Genomic DNA, 23577 nt, shown 5'->3' with positions numbered 1-23577 from the left:
CTCAAGAGTTAGAAAAATTACTCAAAATTTTGCTTTTATCTAACAAAATGTGGGGAAAAAAATTTTAACACCCATCTTTGGAATGTCGATTTCTTTATATAGGCTTTCTGAAATACAGTTGTGAAATTATAGGGCAAAGTTGAGAAGCTAAATTGTTGAAATGACAGCAGTAACATCATTACATAAATAGTAATTTTCCATATCATTTTTTGTCTTCAAATTTTTTTTAATTTTTGGGATTTGTATTAAACTTTTGAGAATATTTTTACTAGTAGAAATCACTGTTTTGTTTCTCAAAATTGCTAAATTATTTTGAGAAACTATATATATTTAAAATGTAAGTTAAATATATGCATATATTAGCACTCTATGTATATGTATACTAAATATACACACAAGTATGTATACTATAGATAAACTTTCTTGTATTCTTATGTATATGTACACAAGAAAAGGAACATTTCTAATTGATATTTTACAAGCCTTCTTTTTTTCTTTTTTTCCCCTCTATAAATAGCCTGAAGACATGTTTGTTTGTGATATAAATGAAAAGGACATAAGTGGACCTTCGCCATCGAAGAAGCTAAAAAAAAGCCAGTGTACTCCTCTTTTCATGAATGCTTACACAATGAGAGGTATGCAGAAAATATATTCAACATAAAGAATATTTGCAGAGTAGGCTCCTCTAAATAATGGTAATTATTATTTCAGTTAACATTTCTTGGATACCCACCATGTGCAAGAACTTGAAGTGCATGAACTTACTCAGTTCTCACATCAACCTATGAGGAAGGTCCATTATTCCACTTACCCTCCTGCCTACTACCAACTTATTCCATGCCAGGAAAAATAAGCCCATAACCATATGTAAATATAAGTATAACTATATGGACTTTTTTTCTTTAGAAGCTGTAATTCAGTCTTCATTGAGCATGCGGCTTTCTTCTTCCTCCTTCAGGAGCAGGTGCAGTGATTCATACCCACTCTAAAGCTGCTGTGATGGCCACCCTTCTCTTTCCAGGACGGGAATTTAAAATTACACATCAAGAGATGATAAAAGGAATAAAGAAATGTACTTCCGGAGGGTATTATAGGTATTTTTTTTCCTTTTTCTTAAATAATTTGAAAAGAATTCTTCCTTCTCTTTGATAAATAGAATACTGATCATTTTATGCATATAATGAGATGTCGTGGGATCTGTGTTAAATAATACTCCATTTAATATTACACTTCTAGACCTATTCTCATGACACAAATGGGGTGTCTTCCCTCCTCTCCCATCCCTACCCCAGCCATGGTAAATTATTAGCAATATGAATAATGAAATGTTTGTTTAAACTGAAAAAAATCTTGACTGAGAGCTCTATCATGATGGAAAGATTATGTTCCTGTATTGAGGCAGCCAAAGATATCTTCAACTTCACTTTGTCTTCAGAAATTTGACCAGTGACTACAGTTTATACTTCATGGTGATTTAATTTAGTATTTCTGGAATATTTTCATATTTATGTACATTTTTTTAATAAAGTAGATCTCTATATTTTTAGAATTTTTCAGTGTGGAAGGTGAAATGGATAGTAAGTATAGATTACCATTCTAGATCAGTTTAAATAAATTCATCAGTCCACAAAAGTGTAGTAATTCTTCATAATTCTAGAATATAACGGCAGGAAGAAACATGTTCTCAGTGTTCAGGGACAAGCTAAGCATTTCATTTGAGTTTATTAGCATTCTCATTCCTGAACCTTCACTCTTAATTTCCTAAAGGGCTTGATTCTACCTTGCCTTGTTTAGAGGAAAACGGTGCCAGTTTTACTAAGGTGTTATTACCACAATATCATATTCTTACTGCATGTAATGGAATGTACATGTTTAAACTAGTGCACTGAGAAATTGATTTGATTTCAGTTAATATTTATTGTGTGCTTAAAGCATTCCTCAGGACTGTGAAACACCTGTTTACAAAAGTTAAATATTTAAATTAAGAGAAGTGTACATACGGAAGAAAGTAGAGCCCCAGATTGCCTCTTCCATATCTGGGGCTGAAGGAGAGGCCTTATGGGTACGATCAGTTTCATATGAATGATTTGTTTTGGTGAGGAAATAAAAATAGGTCAGAAGAATCAGTTTTTCTGAAAAGAGTTTGGAAAAGGTAAGGTAGAGGAACAGGGCATAAGAGAGAGTCTTTGCAATTTTGTGGAGAGGCCAAGCATGGTGGCCCTTTGCAATTCTGTTGGAGCCTAGCTGGGAAATGAGTAATAGAGTCATTATCACAGCTCAGGAGGCAGTGTTATTTTATCTGAATTTGAAGAGAATCCTGAGTCTAATCAAAAGAAAGGCAATGAAAGCTGGATGAGGTAAGAAAGGATGGAGTTTAAAATTCTCTACTGTATTTTTTTAAGTTTATCTTTTATATAAAGAACAGCTTTAAAATACAGTCACTTGTCACTGTGGATGGGGATATGTTCTGCGCAATGTGTCACTAGGTGATTTCATCATTGTGTGAACAGCAGAGTGCATACACAAACCTACATGGTATAGCCTACTGCACACCCAGGGTATATGGTATAGCCTAATGCTCCTAGGCTACAAGCCTGCATAGCAGGTTACTGTACAAAGTACTGTAGGCAATTGCAACACAATGGTAGGTATTTGTGTATCTAAACATAGAAAAGGTTTGGTAAAAAAAAAAATATGATGTAAAAGGTAAAAAGTGGCACACCTGTCTAAGGCCCTGACCATGAACGGAGCTTGCAGAACTGGAAGTTGTTCTGGGTGAATAAGTGAGTGAGTGGTGAGTAAATGTGAAGGCCTAGGACATTACACTACTATAGACTTTATAAGCATTGTACGTTTAGGCTACACGAAATTTATTGAAAACATTTCTTAATAATAACCTCAGCTTACTGTAACTTTTTTAGTTTATCAAGCTTTTACTTTTTTTTTTTAACTTTTGGACTCTTGTAATAGTACCTTAAAACACACATTGTACAGCTATACAAAAATATTTTCTTTATATCCTTATTCTATAAGCTTTTTTCTATTTTAATTTTTTTTAACTTTTTAAATTTTTTTTGTTAAAATCTGAGACACAAACACATATATTAGCCTAGGAGTACACAGGGTCAGGGTCATCAATATCACTGCCTTCCACCTCCACACCTTGTCTCAGTGGAAGGTCTTCAGGGGCAAGTAACATGCATGGAGCTGTCATCTCCTGTGATAACAGTGCCTTCTTCCGGAATACCTCCTGAAGGACCTGCCCGAGGCTGCTTTACAGTTAACTTTTTAAAAACCATATAAGTAGAAGGAGTACACCCTAAAATAGTGTTTTTAAATTATACAGTAATAAATACATAAACTACTAACATAGTCATTATCATCACGTATTACATACTGTAATAATTGTATGTGCTGTACTTTTATACAGCTAGCAGCACAGTAGGTTTGTTTACACCAGCATCACCACAGACATTTGCATAATATGTTGTGCTGTGACCCTATGACAGCTATGCGGTCATTAGGCGATAGGAGTTGTTGGGAGCCAAAAAGGCCAAAGGGATCGTGATCAACTCAGCATTCCACTGGAGGCTATATGATCAAACAGCAAACTGTTTATCATGAATGCAGGATGTGAGCAAACTCACACTGCGCCTGCCACCAAAAGGTTTGCTGAGGGACATCACTCCCTGGCACCGGGCTCCTTGAAGTTATCCATTGAGAAATCTAGAGCCTATTGTTCAAAGGATGCGGTCTTGCAAGCCTGCTGTGAACCAAAGTGGCCGACTGACAATTGCCCGACAATCGCCCCCCATTTCTCGTTATCTCTTTTACCAATAAATACGGGGGGCTGTGTACAGCTTGGGGCCCTTGTCCACTAGAGGCAAGGTGCCCCCGACCTCTTCTTCCAAACGTACTCTCTTGTTTTTATCTTTTATTCCCACGTTCGCCCCCTTTGTTCAGTCCACCAGGTCCGTGCAGGTATAATGGAGTTTTTCAGCTCCATTACAATCTTATAGGACCACCATCATATCTGTGGTCTGACATTGATATATATATATATACACACCTATATATGTGTATATATATACCTATATATGTATAGTTATATGTATATATACCTATATATGTATATATACCTATATATGTATATATGTACATATACATATATATGTACCTATACATATATAGGTACATATACATATATACGTACATGTGCATACACGTACATGTGCATATACGTACATGTGCATATATGTACATATATACATATGTACATATACGCATATGTATATACGCATATGTATATACGCATACATGTATACGTATATACGCATATGTATATACATATACATGTATACGTATATACGCATATACATGTATACATATGTATATACATATGTATATGCGTATACATGTATATGCCTATACATATATACATATATGTATACCTATATATGTATATATACCTATATATGTATAGTTATATGTATATATACCTATATATGTATATATATACACCTATATATGTATAGTTATATATACATGTATAACTATACATATATAGCATATATAGTTATATATGTATATATACACATATATAGTTATACATGTATATAGTTATACATGTATAACTATACATATAGGTATACATTATATAGGTATATGTTATATATAATATACATGTATACTATGTATACATATATTATAGTTGTATAATGTATACATACACATAACTTTATATTATAATTGTACTCCCTTTCAGAAGCAATGTGTCTATGGTACAGTGAAAACAATACTCTTTGAGGGTCAAAGGGCTATCCTGGCTCTCTTTCTCATTTAACTTGTCTGGATCAGTGTCATGTTTGTAAAGTGGGAGGACTGGCTTGAATTTGCTTTCAGTTCTTACTTTGCTGTGAAATTATTTTGCTCCTGAAAATATTTCTGACTATTGAGTGCATGCTAGAGAAAAATATAAGTTTGTGGTTCTCTCGGCCAATATTAGGAAAGATTTGAGACTAGCAATTTATTCCTTCAATATTTAAGGATACTTTTTTTTCTTTCTTTTTTTTTTGAGACTAAGTCTGGCTCTGTCGCCAAGGCTAGAGTGTAGTGTCTCGATCTTGGCTTATGCAACCTCCGCCTCCCAGGCTCAAGCCATTCTCTCACCTCAGTCTTCCGAGTAGGTGGGACTACAGGCATGCACCACCATACCTGGCTGATTTTTGTATTTTTTGTACAGATGGGGTTTCACCATGTTGGCCAGGCTGGTTTTAAATTCATGAGCTCAAACAGTCCACCTGCCTTGGCTTCCCAAAGTGCTGGGATTATAGCTATGAGCCAATGCACCCAGCCATAGTTAAGGATAGTCTATAATTACCTCTGTTTTACTTAACTGAAGTAATGGGCAACTCTATACTCTTAATGATAATGGTTGGCCAAGTTATCAGTCACATGATGACTACTTAGTCTGTGCTTGCCCTACAGTAGCAATTGCTGAATACTTTAGCTAGAACTTTTTTTTTTTAAGTTTTTAGCACTATAGAAGTAGTGAAAAAGCAGATGTTACATTAACAAGACAAGAGAAATTCATGTAAAAAGGAAAGCTTATCTGAGTTTTTGCAAGAATAGACTTAATTTTGCCAGTGACAATTATGTGTTTAAATATTACATTCTGATTTCATCACATGTATTTCCTGAGAGGACAGTGGAAGTAAAAGAAGTTCTAATGCTACAGATTTGAGAATGTTCTGAAAGCGTCGTACCTTTAAGAGTTATCTCTAGAACATTCTTGCTGTCCTAGTACCACAAACCATGCTTGTGTTTTTTGATTTGCCTATCTCAGATACTTTGGGATTCTGCAGAAATGAAATACAGTGATTTTGTATTAATTGGGAAATTCTTAATATATAATTCAATTTTTAATCTTTTCTATGCTTCTGATTCTGAAATATATCATTTGCCATCTCCTTGTATAAATATTATGATTGTCCCTGCTTCAAGGAAACATTTATATGATCTTGATGATTTCTTTGTTAGGTTTTGGTATATTTTACAAATTTCCACCACTTAGGCTTAGGATTAGACCAAGCCTGCCACATTCCCAAGGTACCTTTTGATAGAGGTGTTTATACAAGGTACACAGAATAACACGCAACATCCTGTTCATAATTTGGAGTGGCTTTTCAGACACAAAAGAGCGTGTCTAACTGGTTACTTGAAAAAATTACACGTTGTATACATATCAATGCTTGATTTGTTTTAATGGAAAAAAATGGCTTGTTTTGTCTTACAGATATGATGATATGTTAGTGGTACCCATTATTGAGAATACACCTGAGGAGAAAGACCTCAAAGATAGAATGGCTCATGCAATGAATGAATACCCAGACTCCTGTGCAGTACTGGTCAGACGTCATGGAGTATATGTGTGGGGGGAAACATGGGAGAAGGCCAAAACCATGTGAGTGTAAATCAGAGAACATGGGGAACAAGTTACCACCCGCTAAATGTGAAAGGAAACAAAGTATGTCAGTTGGTTTAAATTTAAATTATCATTATTTGTAGATACTTTATTTTTATTATGTATCCATTCATGAAGAAGTATTGATTGGATGAGCTGTTGTTTGGCAAGGCTCTAGGAATGTTGATAGAGGAAGAAGACACAGATCCCAAGTTACAAAAGTTCTATTTCAGAAAGTGACATCTAGTTTTAAAAAAATGTAAATTTATGTAGGCAGTATATTTTACACTCTCTTTTATTTCCTGAGAGGTATGTAATATTGTTGTATGACTTAATATGATTCCTTTCTGTGTTTTAAAAATGTTGAGGGCAAAATAGAATTTTGGCCTAGAATTGAGAGAAAATATGTACTAGGAACAAAGCAGAGTTAACTGCAAGAGGAGGAGAAATGTGATTCTTTAGGATTGGAGAACTCTGTTTCAATAAACACTGGTTCTTTTTGCTTTTTCTTTTACAGGTGTGAGTGTTATGACTATTTATTTGATATTGCCGTATCAATGAAGAAAGTAGGACTTGATCCTTCACAGCTCCCAGTTGGAGAAAATGGAATTGTCTAAGCCAAAAGAAAGTCTAATTATATACAGAGATAAAGCTAAACGTAATTATTATTTAAATGAAAGCTATTTTTTTAAATGAATTGAAATTTTTCACGATGCTACTAATTTGCCACTAAATACTGCAAATGGTCACCCTGAATCTCTTCTGACATTGGATGTTATTTGCTTATATTCTTATAATTTTAAATGAGGGGACAGTGAAATGAAAATTTTATACTCTATGTTTCCGTTTATTTTTAAATCCTTAACAGCAAAATATTTGCCTTTAATTTCTTTTTTATATATACTCTCAGAGAATTCCTCTTAATTTTTAAAGATGCTGGTGATAATAAAATTCATTGGAAAATTTCCTCATTGTGGAATGAGCAGTCTCTTGTTTTAATGTTGGTGTCAGAAAATAAATATGAAACATTAAGTCCAAATTTATCCCTCAATGTTAATGTCAAAATAATTTTATAGATTTCCCCTATTAGCTTTAGTGTTTCCCTGTGGTCTACAACAGGACACTCATTTTATATTGGGATCAGTTGTGAAATTCAGGTCAGGTGGTATCAACTCAAATTCCCTTAACCAAACAAATCTTGATCAAACCGATGATGTAATCAGAAAGTCCTTTCTTTAAAATTGTTTTACATTTTAGGTTTGGGGGCCCACATGAAGGTTTGTTACATAGACAAACACATGTCACAGGGGTTTGTTGTACATATTATTACATCATCCAGGTATTAAGTTCAGTATCCAATAGTTATCTTTTATGCTCTTCTTCCTCCTCCCACCCTCCGCCATCAAGTAGACCCCAGTGTCTGTTGTTTCCTTCTTTGTAGTCATAAGTTATTGCCATTTAGCTCCCACTTAGAAGTGAGAACATGCAGTATTTGGTTTTCTGTTACTGTGTTAGTTTGCTATGAATAATAGCCTCCAGCTCCATCCATGTTCCCGCAAAAGACATAATCTTGTTCTTTTCTATGGCTGCATAATATTCCATGATGTATATGTACCATATTTTCTTTATCCATTCTGTCACTGATGGGCATTTAGGTTGATTCCGTGTCTTTACTCTTGTGAATAGTGCTGCAGTGAACATTTGTGTGCATGTGTCGTTATGGTAGAATGCTTTATATTCCTTCAGGTATATACCCAGTAATAATACGATTGCTGGGTCAAATGGTTGTTCTGCTTTTAGCTCTTTGAGGAATTGCCGTACTGCTTTCCACAATGTCTGAACTAATTTGCACTCCTACCAACACTATGTAAGGGTTCCCTTTTCCCTGCAACCTTGCCTGTATCTGGGTTTGTTTGTTTTTTCTTTTCTTTTTTTTTTTTTTGTGACAGTCTTGCTCTGTCACCCAGGCTGGAGTGCAGTAGCGCCATCTTGGCTTACTGCAACCTCCACCTCCTGGGTTCAAGCGATTCTCCTGCCTCAGCCTCCCAAGTGGCTGGGATCACAGGCATGCTACCACCCCCGGCTAATTTTTGTATTTTAGTAGAGACAGGGTTTCACCATATTGGCCAGACTGGTCTCAAACTCCTGGCCTCAAATGATCCGCCCACCTCGGCCTCCCAAAGTGCTGTGATTACAGGCATGAGCCACTGCCCCCAGCCTGTTTTCTGGATTCTTGGCGGAGGTTCTTCCACTGGGGAAAAATAGTTTTAGCCACCTCTGGTTAACTTCATTTTCCTCATTTTAAAATGCAGCTAATGAATAAGATAAAGTATGTGGAGGAACAAACCACAATGCTTAATCCAGTGTAGATGTTCAATAAATATTAGTGTTTTTTAAAATCCCTTTTAATCCTCATAATAGTCTTTTGAGACAGATATTGTACCTATTTTCTTAGATGAGAAAATTGAGGCTCAGATAGGAATAATAAATATGTAGAATTTAAATAAGAGAAAATAAGTAAACTTCTTAACACAGTACCTGTCATATACTATGTATGCACTCAAAATATAAACTTGCTTTCCTAAAAACCCCTCACCTAGCTATCTTGAAAGTAATTGTCATGCAGGTAAACCATTTAAACTATACAGCAGCAGTAGCACATCTCCAGTTGTATATTTCTTTCCTGGGAGTGCAGAAAAGATTGCAAAACCTGCTTTAGAGGTGGGGGAACAGCTGGTGGAAGGCTGTATCCCCTAGTTAATATCCTTTTTTTTTAAGAATATGATCCCTCCTGTGTGACTGCTAGGAGCCGAGGTCCAAAGATGAATACAAATCCAGGCTGGGAGCTAATCCTCAGTGCCTGCCACATAGGTGTTCAGTGAATGAGGGAGTGGGAAGCAGGCATTCTTCACATGCCCTTGTGATTGTTGTTCTCTCAGTTATTCCAGCTTCTTTAAATAAGAGGAAAATGTGGTTATGAATGCAGGATTAAACTGGTAAGAGATCTAGATCAAACACATTTTTTATTTCATTAAGTGCAGGACATGCCATTCACTCTCAGATTGAATAAGGGATTAACACATTTTAGTCCAGAGACTATCATTTGTATCTCAAATGATTCTAGAGCCTTTTGGTCCCACCCAACTTTCTTGTGAGAGATACTTCAAAAATAACATAGTTCCCCAGAGAATGTCCCAAAATCAGAAAGGTAAAGTCAAAATCTTAAGGAGTGTTCCATTTTATATCTCAATTTGTTCAAATACCTCCCTTTTGAGAAAATTTTGCCATGTCTCATCAGCAGTTCTAGTCAAGATGGTCAGATGTGGAACTAATAATGTTGACATCACTATTCAAGAGGCAATTTGAATTCTCCCACCAAGTTTCTTTAAAGCAGGACTACAAGGCCCAGCACAGTGGCTCACGCCTGTAATCCCAGCACTTTGGGAGGCTGAAGTAGGCGGATCACTTGAGGTCAGGAGTTTCGAGATCAGCCTGGCCAACATGGTGAAACCCCATCTCTACTAAAAATATTTTAAAAATTAGCCACGCATGGTGGCAGGCACCTCTAGTCCCCTCTACTTCGGAGGCTGAGGCACAAGAATCACTTGAACCAGGGAGGTGGAGGGTGCAGTGAGCTGAGATCGCACAACTGCACTCCAGCTTGGGTGACAGAGCAAGACTCTATCTCAAAAAAAACAAAACAAAACAGATTTTGGTTTCCATTTCACTGATCTGTAATTTATAAGCACTGAATCATCAAGTTTTGGATAATAATCACTGAAATGGGTATTCTTTTGTGGTCTTAAGGTATAAACACAAATATGCTCTTAAAGTATATTTGGCTTCTGATATGAGTATTAGGGACTTAGGGTTCTAACAATTTTTAATATGTTCTACTATTTTACTCATACTTTTAGTACCTTTTACTTTTCTTACTTCATTATTGCAATAAGGACCACATCTTTGGAAATGAAACCAGGAAAATTTATATATATATATATATATATATATATATATATATATATATATATGTATATATATACACAGTAGAGCTTTGAAAGTTAAGTAAAAATTTCCAGTAGTCAAAATTATCATAAAAAATCCTTTAAAATAACCCATCAAATATAGTGCTGTATATGTGATTTGTGAACTTAAGATTATTTCATTTATTCAGTAGTGTTTATCCATGTCCTCAAATAATTATGTTTTGTTTCTTTTCTTGAGGATGTTGATCAAGTCATCACCAGCCTTTTATCTTGAACAATGTGTTTTAAATCATCCGCAAATTTTTCCATTGGTTTCACAATTGTTCATTGTCAGTTTCAGGTTTAATTGCATCTATTGCTTTTAATACAAGCAAAGGAAAAGGACTATTTTCCTGGTATACAATCCCTTTAGGTTAACTTTAAAATAACTCAATACACTGTGATTGGAACCCACTAGACAGTTAGGATCTGTTCTCTTTACTCATGCATGGTTAAACTTTTCTGTTAATAAACATGTCTTTCCCATGCTGTAAACATAAAAGTATTATATGTATATAATCTTATGCTCATTTAGGCTTGCATTGTTTGATAAAAACTGGGTGAAAAGCAAAATACCCTAGACACCCCCCCCCACCAAAAAAAACTACATTAGTGTAAGGAGTAAACTTATGAAACAGTAAGTTGTGTTGTGTTGGTGTCAAATGCTCCTAGTCAAAGCCTTGATGACCATCTGTAAGCTTATCTGTTTGATATAAATGATCTAAAGGACACCCCAAGAAGGTTCCAACAGGCAAGAGAATGGAGTAGGCATCCTCAGGGTGCTGAATATTTCTGCCCATGGCTGGGTAGGAAATCTTTATCCCTCAAGGGATATTACCGTAAACCTTCGTTAGCAAGTAAATATCAATAAATGTTGAATGAATGACTCTTGGTTCTCCAGCAATATTAAATGGGATTGAGGAGTAAAAAGAAGTGTCTATGTAACCTCCTCCAAATGCCATTGTAAGTGAATTGAGCCTAAGAAGAATGAATGTCATGTTAACTTTTATGTTATGGGGCATAATTGGTTATTGTTGTTAATGGAGTAGGACTGAGAAAGTCTTAAATTCCTGTTTGGGACAGAATAGAAGGGGTGGTTAATAATGGATGGGGTGGTTAATAAATAAATCAGTAATGTATTACATCTCAAAGGAAGGAATTGGGAAGAGTAGGATTATAAAATCTTGTTGAGCTTCTCTGATATCTCTTTACTAAATGTCTTTAATTTGTGTAAGTCTTCCCAGTAGCAAACTATGAATCACTTTATACATTAACTGTGTTTAATAATTGCATGAAATAGTATAGTTTAGCAAGCACTTTCACCCTTCTAGTCATCTTGTCAACAATCCTGATGTCAGTGTTATCACCATCCACCAAAAAACATAAGCTTCTAGCGAGACAGGGCCATGTCCTATCTATTTCCATAGCCCTGTGCCTACGCGTAGCAGACAATCAAAAAATACTTGCTTTTTGAATAAACCCTCATGTTAACAATGAGACACAGGTTCAGAAAGGTTAACTTGCTCAAGACCTGTGAGCAGGAGAGCTGGGAATTTGTCCTAGACCTTTGGCTCTAAATTGTATGCCATTTTCTCAACCTGGATGAATGAATCCCTCTCAGCAAATGCACATCTATGCATTTTATTCATGCATTTTGAAATTATTCAAGATAATAAACATAGGGACATTTTCAGGTTGATTTATCTGTTTTTATTCCTTATATAAATTTCAGGCATATTCTCTCTAACATTTTAGTAAAACTGCATACATATTTTAACAATATGCATAGAGGTGATTAACATCACCATGTTAGAATACTAGGATGTTATCCATCACACACCGGGGCCTGTCGTGGGGGTGGGGGGAGGGATAGCATTAGGAGATATACCTAATGTAAATGACAAGTTAATGGGTGCAGCACACCAACATGGCACATGTATACATCTGTAACAAACCTGCTTGTTGTGCACATGTACCCAAGAACTTAAAGTATGAAAAAAAATACAAAATTTAGCCAGCTGTGGTGGCATCCACCTGTAATCCCAGCTACTTGGTAAGGTTGAGGCATGAGAGTCGCTTAACATGGGTAAGGTTGAGGCATGAGAGTCGCTTAACATGGGAGGCGGAGGTTGTAGTGAGCAGCCGAGATCACACCACTGCACTCCAGCCTGGGTGACAAAGTGAGACTGTCTCAAAATAATAATAATAATTTTACCACCACTGAGATGATCTTGTGACATACTTTGTCCAACAAAATGAGGCAGAAGTGACATTATACAGTTCTGATCCTGGGTCTTGGGAAGCCTGGGGTTTCTGCTGTGTTGCAGAACCCTGCCCAGCCATCCTAAAAAAAAAAAAAAGAACGTTAGGATGTTATCAAAGAAGCAATTATTTCTCTATCTCCCTCTACGATTTTTAGGAATGAAATTAAACCGATAAGCCTGCACATTTCTGCTCTTTCCACTTTGTTCTAGCAGTCTTTCACAGATCTGAAGATCCTGATGACCCCTGTTTAGTGTAGCTTAAAAATGTGTTGATTCTGCTTTAAATTAAAACCTCTAAAGGCTTTGCACATAAGTGACACTTTCCAAAGGCACTTTCAAAGCCATTTATAGGATTTCAGGTATAATTCTGCCCTTTAAATCTCCTTGTTTTTAGCAATTATTGCAGTTAATTTAATTGTATGACATCTCTAGTGCTCTTATCACACAATAGAATGAATTGTCATTTTCATCAACATTCATCAGTGTCATATCAGCAATCAATGTGTGCCATTTATAGAAACACTCTGAAAAAGACTTCCTTCCTTTATCTTCCTAAATTTCAGAACTTTATTCTGATTTTCTCCTTACTCTTTTTATCCAGAAAGCAAAACTGAACTTCTACTTCAAGTTGCTGGCTCCCTTTGTAGCCAAGAATGACATCGTTTAAAAATCTTGCTATGTTGTGAAAGCTGACTTTGAAGGATATTACTTTGGCCCATAGTAACTTGGTAAAAATTGTTACCATTTAGCCATTTACCATTGCTTGATTCTGACTCATCAAGCTTTCCAATCAATGTGATTTTTAAGTATAAGCCTTAACTATAAGCCTTAATATTCAATAATTCAATGCCATTCACATATTCTTCAGGCATTTTTCCTATTTATTTAAGAAACGAATCATCTATAGTTTCAATATGAAATAAAAAAAAACTGTACAATAAGCCAAATCTAAAATAATACATGTCTATTATCACTCATAATCCTTCTTAATGCTTTCACACCCTAGGACTGAGGTTTTCCTTCTAGTTTTTCTTCCCTTCAATTCCTTCTGTCCATTTATTCTTAATTTGAGAGATTTTATTTGTTGCCTTATAACCTTCTTCTTTGCCTTTTTCTTCTCTTCCTTTTTATTCTTTAAACATACATCTTTTGTTTTTCTCTTTTAATCTTCTGTCTTAAGCTTAGACTTTCTCACCTGACACCCATTTTCTCAGCATATGTTAGTGAAACGGGAGAGTTCCCTGATCCCTCACAGGACTTACGACGGAGGTGTCGCTCATGTGCTCAGCCACTACAGGCTGGAACTCCTTCAGGAGGGGGAGCACACGGATGGGCGGGGGCAAGAGCTGGGGCGGGGCGAGTGCTTTTGGGCTCCAGCCCCAGTAGCATTTAGGGGTGTGTTACAATTTATGCTCTTTTAGCAGTTGCCATTTGTGGACGGCTAAGTGTTAAACCAGCTCAGTAGAGAGTCAGGGTGACAGCCTTTTACACCCTGCCGTCTTGGTACCTGGATCCTTGTCCGGTGTATTAGTCTGTTTTCACACTGCTGATAAAGACATACCGGAGACCAGGCAATTTACAAAAGAAAGAGGCTTATTGGACTCATAGTTCCACATAGCTGGGCAGGCTTCACAATCATGGCAGAAGGTGAAAAGCATATCTCACATGGCAGCAGGCAAGAGGAGAGAACTTGTGCAGGCAAACTCCCATTTTTAAAGCCATCTGATGTTGTGAGACTTACTATCATGAGAACAGCAGAGGAAAGACCCGCCCCCATGATTCAATTATCTCCCACCAGGTCCCTCCCACAACACGGAATTATGGGAGCTACAAGATGAGATTTGAGTGGGGACACAGAGCCAAACCATATCATCCAGTGTCCAGGAAGATTCAGGTCACTCAGACTTGAAGGATGGTGAGTGCAGGGATTTTATTGGGTGATAGAAGTAGCTCTCAGTGGGATGGATGGGGAGCTGGAAAGAGGATGCAATGGGAAGGTGATATTCCCCCAGAGTTAGGCTGCCCCACAGCCGATCTCCTCTCTGACTGTCCCCAGCTGAACTCCTGTTGATGTTCAGACGCTCCTTCTCTTCTCTTCTTCTATGCCATGCCACTCTGCTGCTCTGTCGTTCTGCTACTCTTCTGTTCCTCTGCTCGTGGAGCTTGGGGTTTATGTGGGCACAGAATAGGGGCATGGCAGGCCAGAGTGGTCTTAGAAAAGGCAACATTTGGGTGTGAAAACAGGGATGCCTGTTCCCATTTAGGTCCATGGGTTTCCAGGCTTGAGGGTGGGGCCTTTGCCAGGGAACTGCCCTCTTCTACCTAGTATTTCCTCGCCTCCTGCCCATATCATTAGCATTTTTAATTTTACATTGACCTTGAGCAGAATCACTTAACTTTCATTTTCTGGTTGGCATTTTCTAAGGGTCTTGTAACTCCAAATTTCAGCAAATCTTCTTTCGTACTCAGTACTTGTTCAGTGCTCAAGTGTTGGTACGTATGTAGAGGTAAGCTGCTGTTGGTGTCTACCCAGTTTCCCTCACTCATAGGAGCCACCTCCACTCACCCACATCCCTTGAGGCTCTGGGATGATGTCAGTCACAGTATTCTGCCTGCCCTCTTGCTGCAGCCATAACCACGTGACCCGGACCTGGCCAGTCGTGGCCAGTCATGGCACACCATTTCCCTGCCTACAGAGGGGTTCAAAGTCTTAGGTTCCTAACTCAAGGAGAGGTGCCAGGACCCAACTCCACTGCCAGATAAAGAAAGCCTGTCTGTGTTTGAAGAGAATGAAACCAACACACAAAGAAAAGTATAAAAAGCAGAGCCAAAATATAGAAATAGTTCTACTACAGCATTTTAGTACTTGGATTTAGCCGTACCTTTGGATTCACCTTCAGCCTTTTGAGTCAGAAGAGATGAACAGATTTGCTTTTTTAAAAGTTATTTTGAGATGATTTATTTCATAATAGAGTCTTACACAATGTCTAATAGTATATCAAACCAAATGCTATGCAATTGTATGAAATAAAAGGCTAACTCGCATTAATCTTGATGAGACTCAAGTCTTTTATGTATATTACTTCATACAAAATTGGTAAATAAAGGAATGATATTGGTACATTGGTATAATATGGAAATTGCATGGATTCATACACAATTTTTCTCAGCACATTGTTTTAAAGCAATTAGGGCAAGATTTCTTATAATTAATGAGAAAGCTTTAAAGATATATGAAAACATTTTGGAAAAAAAGCTGAAAATCTGCAGAAGTTTATTCTTTATTGGGAAAAAAAGCCTCATTTAGTAGCTTTAGGGACCTTCAGTAATTTTCATTCAGTTAAGCTATCTGGAGCAGGCATGGATAAAGACACTAAGAAGATATTTCTAGTTATATAAAACAATGGATTAGGAAGGCTACAGACTGGATACGATTTTAAAATTTGGTGAAAATTGAGTTTTTTAAAAGCAAATGCCTTCTAATACTTACATCTTAAAGGAGGAAGCACAAGTCTAGGAAATTATAAGGAAGCAAATGATTAACAGCCATGAAAACTAGAAGAAAGCTAACTGTGGTAACATTTTTATTGGTATTCTGGTTACATCGTTTATAAGTTTTTAGTGTCTTCCTCAACCTTGTTTACTCCATTTGCCTTATTATTTTTGGTACAGCATAGATTTTTCAGGAACACATATATGGCGTTAGAGCAGCAGTCCCCAACCTTTTCGTCACCAGGACCAGTTTTGTAGAAGACAATTTTTCCACAGATGGGGGCAGGGGGAGTGGTTTCAGTATGAAACCGTTCCACCTCAGATCATCAAGCATTAGATTCGCATAATGAGTGCACAACCTAGATCCCTCACATGTGCAGTTCACAATAGGGTTCCCACTCCTATGAGAATCTAATGCCACCAGTGATCTGGCATGAGGCGGAGCTCAGCGGGTAATGCTCGCTTGCCTGCTGCTCACCTCCTGCTGTGTGGCCCGGTTCCTAACAGGCCACAGACCAGTACAGGTCCACGGCCTGGAGGTTGGGAACCCCTGTGTTAAAGCATTTATATTACATTTATATACACCCATACTCGTTCTGAAAAGCATTGAGAATCTCTGAAGATACAGAGAGGAAAATCAAACTGTGTTTTCATTCTCTCACTCAACAACACAGAAAACTTCTGTGACCTCTGGTTACCAAGATGGATGTCGGGGATTTTTCCCCACCAGCAACCAATTCTGCAGCAGACACCATCTGCTGGGTGTCCTCCAATCCAATTTCAACAATATCTAACTGGAAACAGCATCAGATTCCACAGGTTGAAGGTTGAGTCCCAGAAGGCTGCCCTCCACTTCCAATGCCTATTGCAAGCCCCAGATTGTGACCTATGCTTCTGACTGACCTGCTGATAAATTGGGATATCCACCATTCCCTCCTTGGGTTTAATTAGCTTGCTGCAGTGGCTCACAGAACTCAGGGAAACATGTTTACCCGTTTACTATAAAGGATATTACAAAGAGCACAGATGAAGACATGCATAGGGCAAGGCACAGGGGAATCACGTGCAGAGCTTCCATATCCTCTCCAGGCATGCCATCCTCTAGAAGCCTATACTTGTTCAGGTATCTGGAAGTTTATCCAAACTCTGTCCTTTTGGGCTTTTATGGGTGCTTTATTATGTAGGCGTGATTGATTAAATTGTTGGCCACTGGTAATCAACTCAACCTTCAGCCCCTTTTTCCCTCCCTGGAGGTTAGGAAGTGAGGCTGAAAGTTTCAACCCTCTAATCCTGCCTTGGTCTTTCTGGTGACCAGCCCCCATCCTGAAGCTACCTGGAGACTGCCAGCCGTCAGTCAATCATTAGCATACAAAAAGACACATCACTTTGAAGAGTCCAAGGATTTTTAGGAGTTGTATACCAGGAAACCTGAGACAAAGATAAAATATATATTTCACAACATAAGATAAGATAATATTAAAATTTACATAATAAGATGTGGGAGAAAAGGGAAAGAAAGGAAGAAATAGAAATACAGATATTAAAGTTGAAGGGTGAGATTAAAGCTAAAACAAAATTAAAGCCATGTGTTGGTAGATAAACTATTCAGATTTTGTGCCAAATAAAGTGGCAATTCCTTAACAAACCAGTTTATTACTATTACTATTTATCTCATGCTGAACAGTGTCATTGTCTGGGGTAAATATCCGAGATTCATTGTCTCATGGTCATGGAAAACTAGGACATGGACACACAAAGAGTGAGGTTCAGAGCGGAAGTTTAGTAGGTGAAAGAAAGAGAAGTGGGTTGTCACTTCTGTGGTGAAGTGCAGGAGGTTTTATAGATGACCTATATTGAGTAGGCGGTGTTTGATTTACATGGGGCATGAAAGATTGGTCAGACCAGGTGTGCCATTTGCATAGCACATGAAAATCTGGCTGCCCCCCACCTCCACGCTAATATTTTATTATGCAGATAGATTCTCTACCTGGCCGGCGCCATGTTGCCTGTTCCTTTACTGCACATGTGGCCACAAAGAAAAGGGAAGATGGAGCCTCCATGCTGAACATGCCTGGCCCCAGGTAGCCCTTTTCTATTGGCAGAACTGCTGGCATTCACTGTGCAAGTTTCCAGCTTGCTTATCAATGTCTGCAGTTCAATTTTTCAGGCTTATTTTTGTTAGAAATTATTTGGGGGCTCCTTTTTGTTAAAAGGGGAATCTTGCTGAGGAGTCTTGTGCCCTCATTATCTGCCTAAATAATTTCTTTCTAGCTCCTGTATCGATGCTAACAGGTTGGCTATTTGGGGTTAGATTTAAAAATAAGAGCATAAATTTGGTAGGAGAATTTAAATATTTTTACTCCTTTGGTTAACAAGAGATATGGTAGAGAAATTATTTAGATCTGTGAAAACTCTTATTTCCACTTTTTTTTATTGATTTTTCAGCTTAAATTCATGTGTGTAATAAACATGTACATTTAACACGATTTTAAAAATTCAAAATGTACATATTCAAAATCTAAAATATATCCTTACAGTAATTTTTCCTCCCACCCTGTTCTGGTCACCCACTTCCTCTCTTTGGAGGCAACCACAGTATCAATTTCTTGCACATCCCTTCACAGATGGTCTATGTAAATATAAAAATATATCTACACATATCTGCATTGGACACAAGGATTCACCACCCAGATCCCTTTTCATGGGAGGACTTATTGCTTCAACTCTTAGGAGTGCCGTCAGCCCCATTCAGAGATCTCAGCTGCAGATTTGCTTACCCAAGGCCATGCCCTTCCCAGGGAAGCCCATATCCAGTGACTGAGGGAGCAGGAATACGAGGACTCAGCCATTTCAGCCTGATGCTGGACATGTCTGATGTGCCAAATTTAGTTCCAGAGCTCTCCCTGGGGCAGCTGAGGCTCTCAGGCCTGTATCGCAGCTTGACTGCTCCTCAATTCGATCCTGCTTCTGCTTCCTCCCTTTCACAGGCAGGGCCACCAACAGCCCCAGTTTTCCTAGGACTGAGGGGGTTTCCAGGATGCTGTATTTTCAGCGCTAAAACTAAGGCTGTTTCAGGAAAACTGGGACAAAGGAGTCATCCTATCCACCTGCATTGATACCAAGGCCATCACCTAATAGTGACATCCTGCATACTAAACTTTCTCTCAGAGGCTGCTTCCTGGGGAACCTCAGCCTGTGACAGTCAGTAGCAAGAGTGGTCTAAGAAAGTAGGTGATAAGATAGCTTTGGAGCTGAATATCTTACCACCAAGTTGACATTGAGGACCCCATCTAGAGGTGGGTGGGGTAGATAGCCCCTGGCATAAGGTGATGGTCCAATTATTGAAACTTTCACCAATGGTGAAGTGGGATAGCACACTAAGGAAGGGAAAACACCAGTACACACCATATATCAGGCATTTGAAAATTATGGAGGAAATAGTCACAACAATGACAGTGGGAGTGGATGATTACTGTGATTGTTGCTTTGTTAAAGATAACGAAAGGCTGAGAGTGATTAATGGGCAATTAAAAGTGAAGAGTGGAAGCCAGAGGGCTTCCTTGATAGCCAAGAGATTCTTCTGCAGTAGGAAAGCAGAGAAAGCTGAAGAACAGGCTCAGGTTTTAATCATCAGAATACCTGAGATTCAGAATGTTATACTCCCAACTAAGGCAGGTCTACCACGACAAGGCCAAGGCCCTTGTTGGGAAAAAATAGAACTCTGACACAAGGGTTGGGGAAACCAGCATTGATGGCTCTGAAAATCTTTAATGCTCAGATTCTTGCACTTCCCAAACCTGCAAAAGTGAATTCCCTCCCTGTTAAGAGCTAGCACCCCTTCCTTGCCTCTCCAGCTCAGGGCAACATGTAATGTCTCCAGCATCTGTTTTCACTTCCCCTTCTGTCCACTAGGTGCATAACGAGGGTTAAGTCACAGAATAACCCAGCCAGGGTTGCACTAGGTCTGACAAGAAAGGAAAGAGTCCCCAAAGAAGCTGCAATGCCTAACTAGCAGGTACCAGCAGGCACCACGGGAGGTCCATGGAAATGAACCCCAAGAGTGCTCAATTAAGAAAGCTGGGACATAAGGCTGATTATGAAAGAGTTTATTTATTTTCCTAAAATACAAGATGTAACACTTAGGCTAGGATCCCAGCAGGTGGGCCCAACCTGCTACATAGATGGCTCCTAGAAGTGTGGCAAAAGCAAGGACCCATGCTGAGTGAAACTAAGATATAAGAATTTCCATAGCACATGGTGGAAGAATAGATTAAAAGATGTAGGGAAGTGGGCAGGCTGGAGTGGATGTACAGTGTAAGGCCAGATAGCACACTAGATTATTACAGTTCATGGGAAGGCCTGGACATGCTATTTATCAAGGCGACAGAAAGCATTGGTGAAAGGGATCCCAGCATTACTAAGTATCCCAGGTGAAAGTAGGAGAGATCATTACAGCATTCAGCTTACAGGTACGAATGGTGATAAGACCCCAAAACAATAGAAATCAATAGACACCTGTCAGCAGCTTTTCACCATCAAAAACCAGGTGATACAATTATTTCATAATGAGTGGTAAGATCAAAATCACAGCCAAGGGGGCCTCATCTGCAGAATTATATAGATGATTAAAACAACACAGCTTCAGGTTGGGCACGGTGGCTCATGCCTGTAATCCCAGCACTTTGGGAGGCTGAAGCGGGTGGATCACTTGAGGTCAGGAGTTCGAGACCAGCCTGGCAAACATGGTAAAACCCGTCTCTACTAAAAATACAAAAATTAGCCAAGCATGGTGGTGCATGCCTGTAGTTCCAGCTACTCAGGAGGCTGAGGCAGAAGAATTGCTTGAACCTAGGAGGCAGTGGTTGCAGTGAGCAAAGATAGTGCCACTACACTCCAGCCTGGGTGACAGAGTGAGATTCTGTCTCAAAAAAAAAAACAAAAAAAACCCAGCATCCACAGGACCAAAACAGAGAGACAGTCAACAAAGGCACCCCAAAATAAACCTTACAAATATTCAGAGGCCTGGCACTCAACTTGTACCTTGAGAAGAAATCAAGACTAGATGATCAGGAGGCTGAGTGCAGTCACCCCAATAAAAACACAATCTCTTATCCAGTTTCGTGACCTCAATTGTTATAGGGACCCAGAACCCACTGATGAAAAGAGAGGATAGTCTCCAGATAAAATGACTTTGCAACACCATGGCAACGCAAGAGATATTGATTCAGTCCTCTCCCCAAGGGGCCTATGTATAACTCTACACTGGGGGCAGAGGGAATACCCAAGCATGTGATTACTGTTGGACATAGAATATGAGGTGATATTGATAGCTGGAGACCTGAAATGTCATCTTGATCCTCCCTATTACAAGATAATCATATGAGACCAGTTTACAAGTGGACTATTGACTGAGGTCTAGCTCACAGTGGGCCTACCTACTGATCATTTCCAAATATATAATTGGAATAGACATAGTTGATAGATGGTGCAGCTCCCACATTGAATCCTTGGCCTGTCAGGTAAAAGCAGCCTATCATAGCAGAGAAGGCCAAGTAGCAGCCTTTGAAATTTCCATCTACTCCCACCTTGCCCCCAGCCAAGCTACTAAATACAAAACAAATTCATATCCTGGGAAGGATGACAGAAATTAATGCTACCCTTAAGCATCTAAAGGAGGCCAGAGTAGAGATCCTCATTTTATCTCCACTTAATTCACCAGTCTGAACCCCTCCAGAAATTAGATGGATCTCCTGGAGCATGAGAGTAGACTACACAAACACAGCTGTAGCTGCTGTGCCAGATGTGGCACCTGTGCTAGAGCAGGTGAACATGGCTTTGGGTACACAGCATGGAGCCAGCCATTTCTATCAGAAAAAAAGATCAGAAGCCAGGTGTAGTGGCTCACACTTACAGTCCCCACTGCTCAGGAGGCTGAGGCAGGAGTATCACATGAGCCCAGGAGTTAGAAGCCACAGTGAGCTATGATTGTACCACTGAACTCCAGCCTGGGCTACAGAGCTAGATCCTGTCTCTTAAAAAAGAAAAGACCAGAAACAGTTTAGTTTCATGTGAAATAGGCAACAGAGTTATAGTTGTCTCCAGAGCTGTGTTAGTTCTTACTCTTGTAATATAGTCTGAGGAAATTTGGGCTTTCTGAGTATCTCGCTGGACCTCATATTGATCCACTACATTGATGACATGGCGCTAAATGGCTGAATGATCAAGAACCAGCTAGCATCTGCTCCAGAGGTGGGAGGTAAGCCCTAGGAAGATTCAGAAGCTCAACATCAGCGAAATTTTTTAAAGATCCAATGATGATGGGCATGCTAGCATATCCCACCCAAAGTGAAAGACAGATATTACATCTTGCGCTCCCCATTAGGAAGAAGGAAGCACAATTCCTTGTAGACCTCTTTAGGTTCTGAAGTCAGCACATTTCACACTTGGGAATGCGGCTCCAGTCCATGTGCTGGGTGTCTTGAAAGTTACCATCATTGAGGGAACCCAGAGCAGAAAAGGGCTCTACAGTAACTCCTGAACATTTGAGCCAGTGACCCAGAAGACCGTATGATGTTTGAGTACTGGTGGTGGGAAAACATGTCATGTTAGTTTACGGTGAGTCCCAGTGGGACAATCGTTATGCAGATCCCAGATTTCTGGAACAAAGCCATGCCATCTGCAAGGAAGAATTATTTGCCTTTTGAAAAACTCTAGTGTGCTACTGGGCCGTAATAAATATGGAACTTGCCTCTGAGATACCAAGGGTGATGGTTAATTTTATATGCCAACTTGGCCAGGCGACAATGTCCAGATATTTGGGCAAACATCAGTCTAGATGTTGCTTTGAAGCTATTTTTTAGATATGATGGACACTTAAATCAGTAGACTTTGAGTAAAGCAGATTACCCCCATAATATGGGTGGGCCTCATCCAATCAGTTGAAGACCTTAAGGGAAAAGTTGGAGGTCCCCTGAGGAGGAAGAAATTCTGCATTCACACTGTCTTTGGATTTAAGATTGCACAAGATTGCAACATCAGCTTTTACGTGTGTTTCTGAGAGCCTGCCAGCCTGCTCTGTAAATTCTGGTGGTGCCTGCTCACACAGTCACATGAGCCAATTCCTTACAATAAATCTCGCTATTTCCCCACTCTGTGTGTGTGTGTGTGTGTGTCCATCTATGGGTCTGTTTCTCTGGAGAACCCTAACTAATGCACCAAGTGACCCTGCATCCAGAACACGCATCATCATGAACTGGGTTTTGTCAAACCCAGTGGTCCCCAATCTTTTTGGCACCATGGGCCAGTTTCATGGAAGCCAATTTTCCCACAGATG

General features: G+C 38.9%; 1 protein-coding gene across 1 annotated transcript in view; it reads left to right on the top strand.

Annotated features, from left to right (window-relative positions):
- Positions 1-7429, top strand: part of APIP (APAF1 interacting protein) — a 34418-nt gene extending 26989 nt beyond the window's left edge. Inside the window, exons 4-7 of the mRNA XM_508364.6 lie at positions 518-635; positions 959-1094; positions 6296-6463; positions 6981-7429. Of these exons, the coding sequence (XP_508364.2) occupies positions 518-635; positions 959-1094; positions 6296-6463; positions 6981-7080 (522 nt within the window). The 3' untranslated portion in view covers positions 7081-7429. The remainder of the gene's footprint in view (positions 1-517; positions 636-958; positions 1095-6295; positions 6464-6980) is intronic.
- Positions 7430-23577: the final 16148 nt, after the last annotated feature.

The sequence above is a fragment of the Pan troglodytes genome, chromosome 9 (assembly GCF_028858775.2).
Source record: "Pan troglodytes isolate AG18354 chromosome 9, NHGRI_mPanTro3-v2.0_pri, whole genome shotgun sequence".
Taxonomy (NCBI): Eukaryota; Metazoa; Chordata; class Mammalia; order Primates; family Hominidae; genus Pan; species Pan troglodytes.
The sequence above is the reverse complement of the archived record's forward strand: the minus strand, read 5'-3'. Positions and strand labels throughout refer to the sequence as shown.